Consider the following 20147-nt stretch of genomic DNA (forward strand, 5'->3'; position numbering starts at 1 on the left):
GTTATAGGTAAACCATCTAACAGAAGAAATATCACTTTATTTCTAGGGATCTTTTTTATAAATATGAGGTTTTAAAACTTAATATATAAAAATATGGTATAGATCTAACTTTAAGAAAATTAATTTTAAAACATACCAAAATATGTCTTAAACATAAGGTATGTTTGCATTTTTGTATTTTTTTTTCAAGTGTTAAACTTCACAAATGTGCATGTGAGCATGTCAATCGTGTAAATCTTGAAAAAATACAAAAAAAAAATCACCACAAACAGATACCCGAGTGAAAAATTATGTATCTTGCAAGAATTGCATCGAGCACCATTAAATAACCATCGAGCAAAGTATTTTTTTCATGAAAATCTTGATTTTGAAGGCTCCATCGAGCTGACATCAAGCACCATTGAACCACCATCGAGCAATGTCAATTTTCTGCAGATTTCAGAGTTTTAGATCTGAAAAAAATTGCAAAAAAACTCAAAAAAAAAATCATGCTCAAATTTGTTCGAAATGTAGTATTCAATGTGGTGGTGGTGTTGGTGTTGTGACGTGAGAGAGAGGGAACCGAAAGAGAGAAGAAAGAAATGAGTGAGAAGTAGGGTTGAACATCGGTCGGTTTGGGCAGTTTTTTCATATTATTAAATCCATAATTCGGTTTTCGATTCGGATTGGTGCAATCCAAAAACCGACCGACCAAACCAATTAAAGAAAAAAACCGACCGTTTTGGACCGCAACCGACCAAACCGAAATTAATTAATTTTTTTTTTTAAAATTCCATAATTTTTTAGAAAGTTTTAGTTAAAAAAACTAAAATTTTTGGATTGTTGGAATTCATTTTGATGCTTTTTTTATAACATAAATACATAGAACATAGTTACATTCACAAATTTGAAAGTTTGAAAAGATAATTAAAAGTCCATATGCATAACATAACCTATATATATATTTATAAGTTCGGTCGGTTTCGATTCAAATCGGTCGGTCCACATAGATTTTTCAAACCGACCGAACAGTGGTGGTTTATACCGTTAACAATTTTTTCGGTGTTCGGTTTAATTAGTTTTGGTTTTTTCGGTATTCGGAAGGTCAATGTACTCGGTTTTTTCGATTTTCGGATTTTATGCTCAGTCCTAGTGAGAAGAGAGAAGATGTAATAGATCGTAGTATTTTGGGTAGAGGGCCAAAAAGTTGCATTATTTTAAAATATTTAATATGCCTATCATATTTTTTAATTACTACCCAATGATGCATAGGAACTGAAATTTCCCTTAATAAATAATTTTTTTTATTTTTTTTCACATTTATAATTTATTATTTAAATAAAATTAAAATATATTTAGCACTCAATTAAAAAAATAAAAATTAGTCACAATTTTAATTTTAATTTTTTACTCAAAATAAGAACAACTATAAATATAAATAATTTAATTTTTTTAAAAAAATTACCTTATTATAATCAAACTTATTAGTAAAATCATAAATTCATAATATTTATTTTTCATACTTGTAAAAATGAAGACAAGTAGAATTTTTTTTGAAAGTAATAAATTATTTAATATATAAAGTGATATATTCGTTATTTTGGATTTGTAATAAAAATAATTTTGTATTAATACTTAATATTTAAGGATATTTATGTCAATTTAATAAAATTAGAGATTCAATAATAATTAATTAATGAAAAGGAGAGTGGAGAGAAAAATGAGAAGTATTGTAGCAACATCTTTTTATTTTTATCTTTTTGTGTGAGGCCTTAAAACTTCTATAACTTTCCTTCATTGATATCTAGATAATTATTCTGTTTTAATCTCAATAATAGCAGTGAATTAAAATAATTGTTTCGTTTCAAGTTTCAATTACCGTTGATGCAGCCTCAGACATGGGGCGGGGAAGTGCCGTGTGAGGGTGGGCGCTGTGATGGGGAACGAGTCTGGTGCAGTTCTGGCGCCTACATCGATACCCCAGCTGCTTCTATGTTGGAAGGTTTGCTGGTGTGCACTAGGCTGGGTTTCACAAACATTTTGGTCGAATCTGATTGTTTGAGAGTTTGTAATTCTTTTAATAACCGTGGTGCATTTTTAAAGACATTTCTGAGTCCATTGATAAGTGTGAGTCTGTTAGTGTTAGCCATTATCATAGGCTTGCTAATGCTGCAGCACATTTCTTAGCTAAGCTAGCTCTTTCCTTGAAAGGAGCTAGCGTGTGGTGGCCTGGTATTCATAGAAGTGTCCTTCCTATTGTACTGGCTAATATTCAGTCCTAATCTATCAATGAAGTAATCTCTTCATTAAAAAAAAAAAAAAAGAAGAAGATAGCACGTTATTTCAAAGCTATTGTTGCATATCTGTACGAAATAATGAAATATGTACGGCCCCACTCCAACAAAAAAAAAAAAACCCTCTAAATTCAAGGGCTTAAATCATACATAGAAGAATAATGTGGGCAAAATTATAACAAAAGAAATCGTATGTTTGACAGTATTTCTAGTGATGATCATATGACATCTTGTTTAATGTCTTTCTTTTCGTCCTAAATAATCGTAAAATAATGTACTCAACTACCACACCATTTATTTGGGTTGGTTGTAGTGTCAATTATATCCTTTGACGTTTTTGGCGTGCAATGATAAAGAAGTTGAATTTGGTTGAGACCTGAAGTATACTTGTGAAACCCTCCAGTTAGATTGTCTACCAAAAATACAAACTATAGTCTAATGCATAACCTGAAGCCTCGAGCATTTTTGGAGCTTTGATCCACCGTGATTTTTCATAGAAGCTGGGAGCTTAAATTCGAAAAAGTATATATATATATATAGGCAATACTCTACGGAGCCTTGTTGAGAATTTCTTTAGCTTATATGCCAATTGCAGCTATGAAGCATGCATTAGGAAGTCGGTTCAGGGCTGATTTTACAAACCTCTGTGTTGAAACCGCAATCCATTAGAAACAATAGCCATGCTCGTTGCTGTTCAGAGAGTTTATCCCTCGGGCCTTTAACCTCAACAAGCTTGGCTTCACCTGTGAAATCTCCGTTAAATCGCCAAAGCAACAAATCTGGCATTCCACTTGACCAGCTTCGGTAATCTTGTGCAAGGTGTCGGCAGAGTAAAGCTAAACAAGGGCCACCAATGCATACAACAGCTGCTCGGAGCTCAGATAGAGTATGTCTATTCCAGTTAACTCCTCTGCAAGCTGTTCCCGTGTGTGATTCCCATGCTGTGATCAGGAACTCCTCAGCCATGCCATCATGAATTTTCTGAAGATGAGACTCTATGCTGCTCTTTCTTACTAGATAAAAGCTATCAGTCTCCAAGTCCAGCGGAGCAGTCTGCAAAATGAATTTTTATTATTCTTTTTGTTAATCTGAATTTCTTAACTTAATCTAGTAAAGCAATAACAAGTCCCTGTTTGTCCATTTCAATTTTCCTTTCACAACACAACAGTCAGAAAAATCTAGAGCCATTCTAAAGAATATTATTCCAAGTTTACTTCTGAATGAGAATAAGCCCCTTTGTTGTTTTTGAAAAACATATTTGAAGCTAAATAGATGATATTTAATACATACGTAAGGATAATTAATATTCAGTTTTTATGTTATTCGATACAATTCGACAGTATTTTGATGAATATTACGACATATATTTTTTATGCTGGCTTGATGATCAATGATTTTTTCTTTTAACAAGTTTCAAAACTACTTTGTCACAAATTCTTTATTGGAACTTATTTTCTTAAAAGAAGATATAAGAGTTCATCAGAACTGTACAATTTATTAAATTGTGCTAGTCATTGATAAAAGTAGAGGCAGTATCGAAAACCTATTAAAATACTTATATCACAAAGAAAAAATACCAAGCAAATGTCAGAATTAAATTATAAAAATTCGACAACTAACAGGTTTGAGAGCAAAAAAATTGGTTTTCTTAGGTTTCTGACAAAAACAAAACTCTTTAGACATAACCTTGACCTAAAACAAATCGATTAATTCTTAAAATCATTTTGAGTGCAGATATTTTTTTTTTCTGAAAAGAAACCTCTTTGTATTAATATTGTGAAAAATAGACAGATGAGATCAAATTTGACTTTGAAGTGTCCGAATACAGTTATGAATTTTATCCCAACTTTTCACTTCAAGGGGGACGGTGAGTGACGTCTCTAGTTGGGATACGTGTCTGCCTAAGGCTACTTCTGAAATTGCTATTCCTGTAATTTCAGAATTTACAAGTTCTTCTGAGCAACAATCTCAGCCGCCCAAAACTAAGGAACTCTTAGTTTACTCTTGGCAACAAAAATCATCAAGTAATACAGTCGACTACTGCTCCAACGTCTCATGAGTCTGACTCACAGACTACTCCTGATGTAAGTAATCCTTCTGCTAACCCTATTTTACCTACTGATGTAAGTAATCCTTCTCATTACCCTATTTTACCTATTGATGTTCCTAATATCGAGTATTCTAGTATCGTGGAACCCGAATCTGAGTTACCAATTGCCAAAAGAAAGTGAGTTCGAAGTTGCACTCAACATTCAATGTCGAGATATGTCTGCTATAGTAGACTAACTCCACAATATAAAGTTTTTCTAGCAAAAGTCAAGCAAGTGGTGATTCCCAAGAATATTATCAAGGCTTTCTCACAAAAGGAATGGAAGAAAGCAGCGTATGAAGAAATTGAGGTACTGGAAGCCAACACTACATGGAAAATAATCAATAGGCCTAGAAATAAACATATGATGGGCTGTAAGTGGGTGTTTATAGTTAAACAAAAGGGTAATGGAATAATAGACAGGTACAAAGCAAGACTAGTAGCAAAAGGGTTCCCTCAGATATATGGTGTAGACTACAATGAGATATTTGCTCATGTCACCAAATTAAACATAGTAAGAGTTCTCCTATCAATTGTTGTCAATCTTGATTGGCTCTTACAGCAACTAGACATAAAAATACTTTCCTTAATGGACATTTGGAAGAAGTGTTCATGAAAATTCCTCCAGGGTTCAAAGGAAGATATGGAACAGAGTGTCTATCATTTGAAAAAATCTCTCAATGGCCTAAAGCATTCCCCAAGGGTGTGGTTTGAAAGATTTAATCAGGTGATAAGAAAACATGGATATAAATAGGCTCAGTTAGATCACACATTGTTCTTCAAACACTCACAAGAGGGTAAGGTTACTATCCTCATTGTCTATGTTGATGACATAATAATAACAAGTGATGATTGTAGCGAACAAGAAAGACTAAAAGGTGTGCTAGCCCAAGAGTTTGAAGTAAAAGATCTCGGACTGATGAAGTACTTTCTCGGAATGGATGTTGTAAGAACGAAACAAGGTATTTTAGTATCTCAGAGAAAATATATTCTGGATCTTCTCAAAGAAACTAGAATAAGTGGCTGTAAACTAGTGGCGACATCGATTGAACCGAAAGGCAAGTACAAACAGGTGACAAAAGAAAACACAGTTGACAAAGGGATGTATCAATGGTTAGTAGGCAAATTGATCTATCTACCTCACACGAGACCTGACATTGTGTTTGCTATGAGCTTAGTCACTCAATATATGCACAATCTTTTAGAAGAACACTTGGAAGCTGTGTACAGAATCTTGCACTATTTGAAGAAAACTCCAGGGACTGGAATATTGTTCAAGAAGAACGAAGAAAGAGGTATTGAGGCCTTCACAGATGCGGATTGGGCAGAATCAATTGAGGATAGAAGGTCAACTACTGGGTATTATACTAAGGTTTGGGGGAACTTAGTGACTTGGAGAAGAAGCAACCGGTAGTAGCTCGAAGTAGTGTCAAAGTAGAACTTAGAGCTCTCGCTTAGGGAGTATTTGAACTGATCTGGATCAAGCGCATACTTGAAGAGTTAAAACTCCAAAGAACCAAGCATCTGAAGCTGTATAGTGACAACAAAACAACAATCAGCATAGCACATAATCCAGGTCATCACGACAGAACCAAGCATGTAGAAGTGGACAAACATTTCATCAAAGAAAAAATTGATGGAAGGGAATTGTGTTGTTTACATTCCCAACAAGCAACAACGGGCAGATATACTAAGGGTTTATCTAAAGAAAATTTTAATGAGTTAGTTTGCAAACTTGGCATGTGGAATCTCTATGCACCTACTTGAGGGAGAGTGTAGGAAATAATTTTTTTTTATTATTATTATACCGTATCCCTTTTAGGATGGAAAACTGTGGAAAATATATTCTGATATGTTATTTCTTTGAGAGCACTGCCATTTAAATAGGCACTTTACAAACTATAGATTAATTTGGTATTAAATACCAAATATTCTAGGGTAATTACAATGGTACTAAATCAACCTAAAATCCTCCAAAAAAGGAAAAAATAGTGTACAGATTGGTTTCCCATTCTTGAGGGATACCGAATTAATTAAAATAATAACAGAAAATAAAAAACAATATTTTCTACACCCTCCCTCAAGCTGGTGCATAGAGATTCCACATGCCCAGCTTGAAAACAATCTCATTAAAACTGTCTTTCGATAAGCCTTTAGTTAGAATATCAGCCTGCTATTGTTTGCTGGGAACATACACAACACATAACTCTTTCTCTTCAATTTTTTCTTTAATGAAGTGTCTATCCACTTCCACATGCTTTGTCCTATCATGATGAACTGGGTTATGTGCAATGCTGATTGCTGATTTGTTGTCACTATATAACTTTAAAAGCTTCGTTCTTTGAAGTTTCAGCTCTACAAATATACGTTTAATCCAGATTAGCTCGCATACTCCTTGAGCAAGAGCTCTAAGTTCCGCTTCTGCACTACTTCGAGCTACTACTGACTGTTTTTTACTTCTCCAAGTAACTAAGTTCCCCCAAACTTTAGTACAATAGCCAGTGATTGATCTTCTATCCTCAACTGATCCTGCCCAATCAGCATCGGTGAATGCCTCAACACCTCGTTTTTCATTTTTCTTGAACAATAAGCCAGTCCCAGGTGTTTTCTTTAGGTAACGTAAGATTCTGTACACAGCTTCTAAATGTTCTTCAAGAGGATTGTGCATATATTGACTAACCAGGCTCACGGCGAAAGCAATGTCGGGTCGGGTATGAGACAAGTAGATTAGTTTACCCACTAATCGTTGATACATTCCCTTGTCTACCGTCTTCTCTTTCGTATTCTTTTTGTACTTGCCTTTTGGTTCAACTGGAGTTGCTACAGGTTTACAACCACTCATTCCGGTTTCTTCGAGAAGATCCAGAATGTATTCTCTGTGATACTGAAATTCCTTGTTTAGTCCTTGCCACCTCCATACCTAGAAAGTATTTCATAGGTCCAAGGTCTTTCACTTCAAACTCCTAGGCTAGTACACCTTTAAGCTTGTCTTGCTCTTCATAATCATCACTTGTTATTATCATATCATCGACATAAACAATGAGGATAGTCACCTTACCCTTTTGTGAGTGTTTGAAAAACAGTGCATGATCAAATTGAGCTTGTTTGTAACCATGCCTTTTTCACCAAATTAAATCTTTCGAACCACGCCCTTGGAGACTGTTTTAGACCATAGAGAGATTTTTTCAGATGACATACATTCTCTTTTCCATATCTGTCTTCGAAGCCTGGAGGAATTCTCATATAAACTTCTTCCTCCAAATATCCATTGAGAAAGGCATTTTTGATGTCTAGCTGCTGTAAGGGCCAATCTAGATTGGCAGCAATAGATAACAGGACCCTCACAGTATTTAGCTTTGCAACAAGAGCAAATGTCTCGTTGTAATCTACTTCATATGTTTGAGTGAACCCCTTTGCAAGTAGTCTTGCCTTGTACCGGTCAATTGTTCCATCAGCCTTGTGCTTAACTGTAAACACCCATTTACACCCTACCACATGTTTATCTCTAGGCCGATTGACAATTGTCCATGTGGTGTTGGCTTCTAACGCCCCAATTTCGTCATACACTGCTTGCTTCCATTCTTTTTGTGCAAATGCCTCGGCAATATCCTTGAGAACTACCACTTGCTCAACTTTTGACAGGAAGGCTCTATAGTGAGGAGTGAGTTTACTATAGCAAACATATCTGGACAGTGGGTGTTGAGTACAACTCCGAACTCCCTTTCTTTTGGCAATAGGTAACTCATACTCAGGTTTAATCACACTGGAAGACTCAACATTAGGAATATTATCAAGTAAAATAGGTTCAAGAGAAGGATTACTTACATCAGGAGTAGTCTCTGGATCAGATTCATGAGATGTTGGAGCATTAGTGGACTGTATTACTTGATGATGTTTTGGTCGCCGAGAGTAGACTAAGAGCTCCTTAGTCTTAGGTGGCTGAGATTGTTGTTGCTCAGATGAGTTTGGAAACTCTGAAATTTCAGGAAAAGCCTTGGGAAGACAGGTATCCCAACTAGAAACATCACTCACTGTCCCTCCCTGAAGTGAAAGGTTGGGATAAAAGGGTTTTTCTTCATGAAATGTAACATCTATGGAGACATAGAGACGACGAGTAGGGGGATGATAGCACTTGTATCCCTTTTTTGTAGAAGAATAACCCAAAAAGACGCATTTAAGGGCTCTAGGATCAAACTTAGATCGGTTTGGACTGAGAACATAAACATAAGTAACACACCCAAATGTTTTCAAGGGAAGATTAGAAACCAGCGGTGTATTTGGATATACCTTGAGAAGCATAGATAGAGGAGTGCAAAAGTTCAACACTCGAGAGAGCATTCTATTGATAAGATAGGCAGAAGTGAGGATAGCCTCACCCCAAAAATGTTTTGGAACTGAGGTTGTGAACATAATTGCTCTAGCAATTTCCAATAGGTGTCTATTTTTTCGTTCAGCAATCCCATTTTGTTGGGGTGTGCCTGCACACGAACTTTTATGCACCATGCCATGAGAAAGAAGATAATCACCTAAGATTGTGTTGAAATATTCAGTTCCATTGTCGGTGTGTAAGACTTGGAGATTTGCATTGAATTGATTTTTGACTATAGAGTGGAAATTTTTAAAAATCATGACAGCATCAAATTTGGATTTAAGCAAAAACACCCAATTAACACGTGTGTGATCATCAATAAAAGTGATAAACTATTTTGTATTTGTAGTATTGGTTATTCGAGATGGTCCCCATATATCACTATGAATAAGATTAAAAGGCTAAGTTGATTTGTAGGGGATAGAACGAAAAACAGCACGTGTATGTTTGGCGAATTGACAAATTTCACATTTAAGTAAGCTCAAGTCTTTATTCTAAAACAATTTAGGAAATAAATATTTTAAATATGAAAAACTAGGGTAACCTAGCCTATAATGCCACCGGATTATATCATTATTATTGGTAGAAATACAACTAGAAATAAAAGTGTTGAGCAGGAGGAAACGGATCAAAGTAATACAGCCCGCTACATGCCTTCGCATTCCCAATCATCTTCCCCGAGGACATATCCTGAAAATTACAACCAAGTGGTGAGAACGAAGCAAAACATTGCTGATCAAGGGTTATTTTACTAACAGAAAGAAGATTACAGGAAAGATTGAGAACATGAAAAACATCATGGAGTATAATGGAAGATGATAATGTAATAGATCATTTACCAGCCACAGAAGAAAGAGAACCATTAGCTATTTTAATTTTTTGAGTACCTGAGCAAGGAGTATAAGTGGTACATTGAAGGCAGATTTTTGAGCATTGAAGGCAACAGAGGTACCTTGAGTGGAAGTAGACGAAGGATCAGATGCGGAAGCATTGGTTGTCGTGCTCAATAGCTGATGGAGTTGAGTGATTTGGGCAGGAGAAAATGGGAAAGCCTCGGGTGGTGCTGCTGTCAAGGCCTGGCTGTCAGAATTGTTACGAATAGAGGATCGAGGTTTCCAATCAGCAGGTTTCCCATGAATCTTCCAACATGTCTCCTTGGTATGACCAACCTTACCGCAGTGAGTACACCAGGGACGATCACGGCGAGTCCCTCGAGAATCATCACCAATATTAGGACGTCGGGTAGCAAGAGCAGATTGCTCAGTTTCAGCAGCAAGAAGGGAACCCATCATGGCTCTTTTGCGACTCTCCTCCCTACGAACCTCTGCAAAAGCTTCACGAATGGTGGGAAGAGGATTTTTTTCCCAAGAGACGACCACGTACCTCATCGAGGTCTCGGTTAAGTCCATGGAGAAAATCAAAAAGTCTCTCTCGATCAAGCATTTTTTGATAAAATGAGGCATCAGCAAAACATTTCCATTCAGGAACATAAAATACATCAATTTCTTGCCAAAGATTATAAAGAACACCATAATATTGAGTTATCGTAAGAGAGTTTTGTCGTTGGTCCCGAAGCCGAGATTTGAGTTCAAAAACTTGAGCAGAATTCTCTAAATCTGAGAAAGCTTCCTGGACAGTTTCCCATATTTCTTGAGCAGCGGAAAAAAACAAATAAGTCTTACCAATATCCACCTCCATTGAGTTGATCAGCCATGCCATGATAAGAGAATTCTCAGACTCGCATTTGTCATAAGATGGATTGGCAGGTTCAGGAGCAGCAGTAGAACTAGTCAAATACCCCAAGCGTCCGCGACCATGCAGGTACATCTTCACGGATTGGGACCATTGCAAGAAATTCTGACCGTTCAATTTGTGGATGGTAATTTGGAGAGAGTTTGGGTGATCAAAGGAAGAAGGAGAGGCATTAGAAGAGCCCTTGTTGATGGTGGAGTCGGCTGTGGTATCATCAGAGATGGTGGGATTTGGTAAGGTGGCCATGAGGAAGAAGAGAAGGCAGCGATATTGAAGAGAAAAAAAAAAGCTGCAATTTCTGAGGATAGGCTACGATTTCTGAGGGAAAAAAAATTGTGATTCCTTAAGGTGAGGGTATTGGCTCTGATACCATGTGGAAAATATATTCTAATAATTTATTTCTTTGAGAGCACTGCCATTTAAATAGGCACTTTACAAACTATAGACTAATTTGGTATTAAATACTAAATATTCTAGGGTAATTACAATGGTACTAAATCAACCTAAAATCCTCCAAAAAAGGAAAAAATATATTGTGTACAGATTGGTTTCCCATTCTTGAGGGATACCGAATTAATTAAAATAATAACATAAAATAAAAAACAATATTTTCTACAACTTGGAATTATATAAATTATTTATAATAGTCTTAATTATTTTTAATTATCAACAAAGATATTTGTTTCCTAGTTTAGATAATTTTGTTCTTGATTCTTAGGGATTAGAATAGTCTAGAATATTTTGTAAATTATTGACAAATGTCATATACCTTGTATTTGTCTATTTAAATGCTCTAATTCTATCAAAATAATACATCAGATTTTTTCCTTTTTATGGTATCAAAGTCAGGTTCTTTCCAAGCCCTTTTAGCCTCTGTTTAGGTCTCAGTTAGCCATTGAAAAACATGTCTGAAATTCCTAAAACCACTGTTGCCTTCCCTGCTGTTCTCACAACCCCTTCTCAAACCGCAGCCACTAAAATAGCCCACTCTGAATCCTACTGTCCAGATCACTCCATACGACTAAATGGGGCAAATTTCTTGCGGTGGTCACAATCAATGAGGATGTATGTGCATGGGAGATGCAAGATTGGTTATCTAACTGGAGACACTAAGGCACCTGAAAAAACTGACCCCTACTATGATGTTTTGGGATGTTGAAAACTCCATGAATATGGCCTGGTTAGTCAATTCTATGAATGAAGATATTAATGCTAACTATATGTGTTTTTCCACCGCAAAAGAATTATGAGATAAGGTGACCCAAATATATTCAGATTTGGGAAATCAGTCCCAAATATTTGAACTGCAACTAAAACTTGGAAGTACTCAACAAGGAGATGATGATGTGACAAAGTACTTTAATTCTCCAATGAGAATATGGCAAGATCTCAATTTGTTTGATGACTATGAATGGGAGAGCACTAAGGATCTCGCTCACCATTAGAAAAAAAATGGAGGACGATCGGATCTTCAAATTTCTTGCTGGACTTAGAGTTGAATTTAATGAGGTTCGTGGACATATCATTGGTAGACAGCCCCAAATAGGCAAAGTGTTCTCTGAACTTGGGCATGAAGAAATTCACCGGAATGTCATGCTGGGAAAAAAATCAGGTGAACCACTTGAAAATTCTGCCCTTATTTTTTATGCTAATACTGCTCATTTCTCTAAAAAACAGCCATCTTTCAATGGCCGAGCACGTGTTTGGTGTGATTATTGTAGAAGATATTATTGGGTAATTTTTGTATATTATTTCTAATACAAAAAACATGTATATATTGAGTACAAATATCCTTGTAAAAGTGGGAAAGAATAATTACAATAAATAAGAGAATAAACATTTCAACTACTCTCCTAATATTTAAGAATAATATAATGTATAATAAATAAAATATCAACTATACAGCTACAAAAGAATTATTCCTAAATATGGAAAAGATTTTCCTACACTCCCCCTCAAGCTGGTTGAATAATGTTCTCTATGGCCAGCTTGGCTTTTGGCAACTAAACAATGTTCACACTAAAAAAATAAAGGATTTAACCTTTTAAACAAGTTGGAAATAAATGTTTTAAATAAGAGAAACTAGGATGGCCCAATCTATAATGCCAAACCATTATTTGATCATGAACAGAAAAAGAACTAATGTTACTAAACCATTGAGCAATTTTATTCTTAGAAATATTATCTTCAAAATAACAGAGACCATTAATCATCCTAGCACTGTCAATCGTCTTCCCCGAACTCCGGTCCTGAAAAAGAAAACAAGATTCTTGGAATATCACATCACAATTAGAATCTTTTGATAATTTACTCATTGATAAAAGATTGCAAGTGAGATTAGGAACATGAACAGATTTAAAACCTATCCCCTTAGATAATTTTACGAGACCTTTTCCTACAATAGGTGAGAAATTACCATCTGCAATCCTAACTTTTTTATCTCCTAAACAAGGTATATTGGAATTTAGAAGAATTTGTCATATGATCAGAAGCCCCAGAATCAATTATCCACGAAGCATAAGATGGAAAGAGGCAGTTTAAGGCATGTATTTCATTACCTGATTGTGCAACAGAAGCAGTAGGAATAATACCACATGAGTTCGAATTGGATTTCAGCAATGCATGAAGATGATTGAGTTACTCCTTAGTGAAAAGTGTAGAATATCAAGACGTCGATACATATTCAAGTGTATTTATTACTGCTTTCTTTCCCTAGTTAGTAGATTTATTGCTATGCATATTTCCTATTTACAGTTGTATTTTATTTTCCTAGGTATCGTTTCCTCTTCTGTATTTATTAGCTGCTATGTATGTATATATATACCCCTATACTCTATGAAAAAGATACAGAATAAAATTATTCTTTTACTACAGTAAGCTTCATGGTATCAGAGCCATAGTTGGCTTCTCTGTTCACCTCTGTTTTTCATTAACCAAAACAGAGCTCCTGCTCCTCAAAAGTACAGCCCTTCTGTCAACTACTCTTTATCATTATTTCATCCTTCTTTGTTATCTCTTGCTATTTGCTTCAATGGAAAATGGTGGAAACACATCTCCAAAGAGTGGCGACTCCTCTTCCACCACTAATTCTCAAAAATCTTCAACTCCGGTCACTTTGCTCCCATCAGATAGCACTGTTATTCCTGTGACCAGTCAAACTCAACGGTCAGAATTATCTTCAATGGTCCCAATCTGTTATGATGTTCATCAGTGGTCGAGGACGTGACGTAGTTACTGGGGCTGCTGTTCAACCAAGTGTTGATGACCCGCAATATAGGAGCTGGCGTGCTGAGAACAACTTGGTGATGTCTTGGTTAATCAACTCAATGACAACTGAAGTCAGAATTTTCTTCTCTACAAAACAGCACAAGATATTTGGGAAGCAGCCCGAGATACTTACTCCAGCCAAGATAATACTTCTGAATTGTTTCATGTGGAAAATCTCCTCCACGACCTTCGACAAGGTGAAAACTCCGTTACCACATACTTCTCTACCCTTAATCGATGTTGGCAGCAACTAGATCTCTTTGAAATTTATGAGTGGAGGTGTTCAGATGACAGCAACCAATTCAAACGAATCACTGAGAAAAGACGTGTTTTCAAGTTTCTTTTGGGCCTTAATAAATCCTTAGATGAGGTGAGAGGTCGTATACTCAGTACCAAACCTCTACCTAGTCTTCGGGAGGCTTTTTCTGAGGTTCGTAGAGAGGAAAGTCGCAGGAAAGTGATGATGGGACAGCCTGAATCTGCTATAGAAATGGATGGATCAGCCTTGGTAGCCCTCAAAACTCGAGTCATACCCGATTCAACAGCGTTTAATAGCCGTGGGGGGCCTCAACATCATGACAATCAGTCTCGTAAAGGTAGACCATGGTGTGATCATTGTAAGAAACCTGGGCACTACAAGGAGACTTGTTGGGTGCTGCATGGCAAACCACCAGATTGGAAACCAAGACGAGATCGAGACAGCAGAAGCAATATGGCCTCAGTTGAAGCTGAAAAGACCCTGCCCAATGTGCAAAATGTGCCTTTCACAAAAGATTAGCTTGAGATGCTTCAACAGCTATTCAATAGGCCTTCTCAATCAACTATGGCTTCTGATTTAGGGGCAGTCACTCAGCCAAGGTCTGATAATCATTCTCTACATGTTGCAAAGTCATCTTCTAGCCCTTGGATTGTCGATTCTGGCGCATCAGATCACATGACAGGTGACAAGTCATTTTTCTCTCAATACTCTCCAGCTAAGAGTCGCCATACCGTTCGGATAGCAAATGGTTCTCATGCCATAGTTGCTGGGAAAGGAACCATACATCTCTCTAAAACCCTGACTCTTTATTCAGTCTTATTTGTTCCTGATCTTGACTGTAATTTGCTCTCAGTTAGCAAACTTAATAAAGATTTGAACTGTGAAACTAAATTCTTGACTAACTCTTGTGTTTTTCAGGATCTGGATTCGGGGAGGACGATTGGCAATGCTGAACTTTGCTCTGGCTTATACATCCTCAAAGGAAACAATTCCTCTTCATGTCGTGTTCCTAGTTATCAGTGTCAAAATGCCAATTTTGAGTCTAGTAAGGATAGTGAAATTATGTTGTGGCACCAACGATTAGGTCATCCTAATTTTATGTATTTAAAGCGCTTGTTTCCCTCGTTATTCAATAATAAAAATCCAAAACTATTCCAATGTGATGTTTTCCAATTTTCAAAACATACCCGCAGCAACTATCCTCCTCAGCCTTATAAATCATCTCATCCTTTCTCTCTCATTCATGGTGATATTTGGGGACCTACAAAAATATCCAATATCACTGGTGCCAGATGGTTCTTGTTATTGGTAGATGATCACACACGCCTAAGTTGGACCTTTCTTATGAAAGAAAAATCTGAAACAAGTCAAATTTTCAAAAACTTTCATGCTATGGTTCAAACCCAATTCCAAATGAATATTCAAGTGCTCAAAACAGATAATGCAAGAGATTTCTTCAATTCCTCTCTTGGCCCTTACCTTGTTTCTAATGGGATCGTTCATCAAAGTTCATGCGTGGACACACCACAACAAAATGGAGTGGCAGAACGCAAAAATAGACATCTGCTTGAGGTGGCTTGATCATTGCTCTTCACTTCTACTGTTCCTAAGAGATTTTGGGGGGAAGCGGTTCTTGCTGCAACCTACCTTATCAATAGAATGCCTTCTAGAATTCTAAAGTTCAGAACTCCAATGCAAACTTTCCTTGAATACTTTCCAAAATCTCACTTGGCTTCGCAAATTCCTTTCAAAGTCTTTGGATGTACTGTATTTGTTCATATCCATAGTCAAAATCGAAGTAAATTGGATGCAAGAGCCACAAAATGTATCTTTGTTGGATACTCACCCAACAAGAAGGGATACAAATGTTATTGTCCTACTTCCAAGAAATTTTTTCACTCAATGGATGTAACTTTCTTTGAACACCTTCCATACTTCTCCAACTCTGTGATTCAGGGGGAGAACTACAGCCATGAATCACAGAATTGGGAATGGTTTATAGATTCGAATCTGCCAAATACTCATAAACTTCATTCATCAATTCCAACACCTCTAGACCAGCCATCAACTAGTACTTGTCCTAAGTCTACACATCCTGACCAGCCATCAACTAGTACTTGTCCTAAGTCTACACATCCTGAACCTCCATTTCAATCTATTCCCCTTCTTTCTCCAAAAAATAATATCAAGGTTTACACAAGAAGGAAAACCTGTGAACAGCCTGTGCTAGTTCAGCAAAGCCATGAGTCCAATCCGAGACCAATCAATCCTGAGATTGTGCAAGAAGAAACTAAACTTGACCCTCGTATTGAGTGTGATTCAAAGTTAGACAAGCCAATTGCTCAGAGAAAAGGAGTCAGGTCATGCACTCAACACCCACTTCGAAATTATTTGTCATACTCAAGTTTGTCTCAGAACTTCAGAGCTTTCATCTCAGCCCTAGATCAGATTCAGATTCCCAAGACTATTCATGAAGCTCTTTTGATACCTGAATGGAAGGCTGCTGTTCTAGAAGAGATCCGAGCCCTTGTAAAGAATGGGACATGGGTGATTACTGATTTACCTCCTGGAAAGAAGACTGTGGGATGTAAATGGATCTTTTCAGTAAAACAAAAGGCTGATGGGAGCATAGAAAGATTCAAAGCTTGTTTGGTGGCTAGAGGTTTCACTCAATCTTATGGGATCGATTATCAGGAAACCTTTGCTCCTGTAGCCAAATTAAACAGTTCGAGTCATCTTATCTGTTGCTGTGAACCAAGATTGGCCATTGTATCAGTTAGATGTTAAAAATGCATTCTTGAATGGAGATCTTTTGGAAGAGGTATATATGGATGTTCCGCCAGGTTTTGAAAGTAACCACTCTAAGCACCAGGTATGTAAACTTCGAAAATCTCTTTATGGGCTCAAACAATCACCTCGTGCTTGGTTTGAAAGGTTTGCAAGAGTACTTAAAATAGATGGTTACTCACAATGTCAAGCTGACCATACTTTATTTGTCAAACACTCATACAACAATAGAATTGCATTATTGATAGTGTATGTTGATGATATAGTAGTTACTGGAAATCATGAGGAAATCAATCATCTAAAGAACTTGCTTTCTAAGGAGTTTGAGATCAAGGATCTTGGGCAGTTGAGGTACTTCTTAGGAATGGAAGTTGCTCGTTCCAGTCATGGTATCTCTATCTCTCAACGGAAACATGTTTTGGACCTTCTAAAGGAGACGGGAATGAGTGGGTGCAAACCTGTAGAGACACCCATGGATCCTAACATTAAATTGGAGCCTCGTGGTGAAGGAATAGTGACAGACAAAGGGAAGTTCCAACGTCTTGTGGGTAAATTGATCTATCTAACTCATACTCGCCCAGATATAAGCTTTGCTGTCAGTATAGTTAGTCAATTCCTGAGCAATCCTTCAGAGGGACACATGGAAGCTGTATATCGAATCTTAAAATATCTCAAAAAGGATCCTGGAAAAGGTCTCATGTTTAAGAATTCTCTCAATCGCTCGCTTGAAATTTACACAGATGCTGATTGGGCAGGGTCCCCAATTGATCGAAAGTCAACCTCTAGCTATTGCTCCTATGTATGGGGTAATTTGGTTACTTGGCGAAGTAAAAAGCAACAGGTGGTTGCTCGCACTAGTGCAGAGGCTGAATTCCGTGCTTTAGCTCATGGAATATGTGAAGGGATCTGGATAAAAAGAATGTTGGATGAACTCAGAATCAATGTAGAAGGCTCCATAGAAATGATGTGTGATAATCAAGCTGCTATTGCCATAACCAAAAATCCAGTCCATCATGATAAAACAAAACATGTGGAAATTGATAGACATTTTATAAGTGAGAAAATTGAAGGCAGAGTAATCTCACTAAAGCATGTTCCTTCTCGTTTTCAGATTGCTGATATCCTTACTAAGGCTCTACATCGTCCAAATTTTCAAGATCTGAGTTCCAAACTTGGTTTGACAAGCATATATCGTCCATCTTGTGGGGGAGTGTAGAATATCAAGATGTCAATACATATTCAAGTGTATTTATTACTGCTCTCTTTCCCTAGTTAGTAGATTTATTGCTATGCATATTTCCTATTTACAATTGTATTTTATTTTCCTAGGTATCGTTTCCTCTTCTATATTTATTAGAAGCTATGTATGTATATATATACCCCTATACTCTATGAAAAAGATACACAATAAAATTATTCTTTTACTACAGTAAGCTTCAAAAAGATTGGTCTCGACTTCATTGGCAGCAAGTGTACGACTTGATCTCTCAACTTTGCTCTTCCAATTTGCAAGTTTTCCATCAATCCTCCAACAAGTTTCACAAGTATGGCGAGGCTTGTTACAAAAATCCCACCAGACTCCTGGTTTTTCATCAGATTTAGGAGGATATGAATTGTTCCTGCTGTAACTTCCTCCAACAGCTAGTATCGAGCCTTCAATAGTGGTCCAAAGTACCTTCTTTCCAAGCATAACACTTATTCGACTCTCCTCCCTTCTGACCTCCGAGAATACTTCACCGATTGGAGGCAAGGGCTGCCTTCCAATAATTCTCCCCCTCACCTTATCAAACTCCACATTGAGACCAGCCAAGAATTTGTAAATTTGCGTCTTCTCAATAGTTTTCTTGTGATGTTTGCCATCTTCAACCATAGGTGTCAATGAGATCCAAATCTTGCCATATTCGCTTCAATGAATTGAAGTATTTTGTATGCTGGAAAATCAGTTTTTCATTATTATTATTATTATACGGTATAGCTGTATAATAATTCTGATTTTATTGTACCATATTTTTAGGGAATTAGTTTAGGGATTTATTGTATCTTTATTATTTGATTTGTTTCTCCTTATAGAATTATTGTACATGTTATATACACTACGGTGTATTAGAAATAAAATTAGAGAAAAATATTACCCTAAATCTGTCTATTTGGTATCAGAGCCAGAAAAAGAGAAAAAAAAAAAAAAAATCGCACCCTAACCCTAATCACACCATGTCAGATTCTGAGTCAGGTACAACCAAAAACAACCCCATCCAAACCAATTCCACTGTTCTTTCTACCAAATCTACTGAGTCTCACACTGTCCAGATCACTACCATTCGCTTGAATGGAGAAAACTTTCTAAGATGGTATCAATCGGTGAAGATGTATATGAAAGGTCGAGGAAAAATGGGGTATTTGACTTGTGAAAAGAAGGCTCCAGCAGAAACTGATTCAACCTATGAAACTTGGGATGCTGAAAATTCTATGGTGATGGCTTGGCTTGTTAACTCTATGGAAGAAGAGATTAGCTCCAATTATATGTGCTATTCTGATCTTGAAAATCAATCACAGATTTTCGGTTTAAATATCAAACTTGGAGAAATAAAGCAAGGGGAGGACAGCGTGACAAAGTACTTTAATTCTTTGAAAAGAATCTGGCAAGACTTGGATCTTTTTGATACTTATGAGTGGAAATCTGCAGAAGATGGCAAACACCACAAGAAAACGATTGAGAAAACCCAGATCTATAAGTTCCTGGTTGGTCTCAATGTTGAGTTTGATGAGGTGAGGGGGAGAATTATTGGAAGGCAGCCACTACCTCCAATTGGTGAAGTATTCGCTGAAGTTAGAAGAGAGGAGAGTCGAAGGAGTGTTATGTTGGGAAAGAGGACACCTACATCTGTTGTTGAAAGTTCAGCGCTAGCCACCATGGGAGCAGGATATAACAGGAACACCCCATACGTGCAAAAAACTGATGAGAAGCCACGTGTTTGGTGTGATTTCTGTAATAAACCTCGTCATACTCGAGAGAACTGTTGGAGAATCCATGGCAAACCAGCAAACTGGAAAAGCAAGGCAGAGAGAGAAAAGGCAGGTCGAACCCCTTCTGCACATGAAGCTGAGTCCAGCCCCTTCACTAAGGAGCAGATGAATCACCTTCATGCATTACTGAACACTACCTCGTCCTCATCTGGTATTCCTACTGCCTCTATTGCATATGCAGGTAACAAAGTATTAGAAATAAATGCTCTAAATTGTTATAAAAAGTCATCCACTCCATGGATAATAGATTCTGGAGCTTCAGACCATATGACAAATTCTGTTAGGCCTCCTATTCGGCTCACTTATGCTAGGAGAACCAAGTCCACG

General features: G+C 36.9%; 1 protein-coding gene across 5 annotated transcripts in view; it reads right to left on the reverse strand.

Moving 5' to 3' along the window:
* Positions 1-2382: 2382 nt before the first annotated feature.
* Positions 2383-20147, reverse strand: part of LOC133818959 (fanconi-associated nuclease 1 homolog) — a 62942-nt gene continuing 45177 nt past the window's right edge. For 3 of the 5 annotated variants that reach the window (XM_062252092.1, XM_062252091.1, XM_062252093.1), the window contains one exon: positions 2383-3326. In XM_062252092.1, coding sequence (XP_062108076.1) covers positions 2883-3326 — 444 coding nt within the window. In that variant the 3' untranslated portion in view covers positions 2383-2882. Of the gene's footprint in view, positions 3327-9221; positions 9422-12686; positions 12733-20147 lie in introns of those variants that run through there. The other 2 variants (XM_062252095.1, XM_062252094.1) reach the window with 2 other exon arrangements.

The sequence above is a fragment of the Humulus lupulus genome, chromosome 2 (genome assembly GCF_963169125.1).
Source record: "Humulus lupulus chromosome 2, drHumLupu1.1, whole genome shotgun sequence".
Classification (NCBI taxonomy): domain Eukaryota; kingdom Viridiplantae; phylum Streptophyta; class Magnoliopsida; order Rosales; family Cannabaceae; genus Humulus; species Humulus lupulus.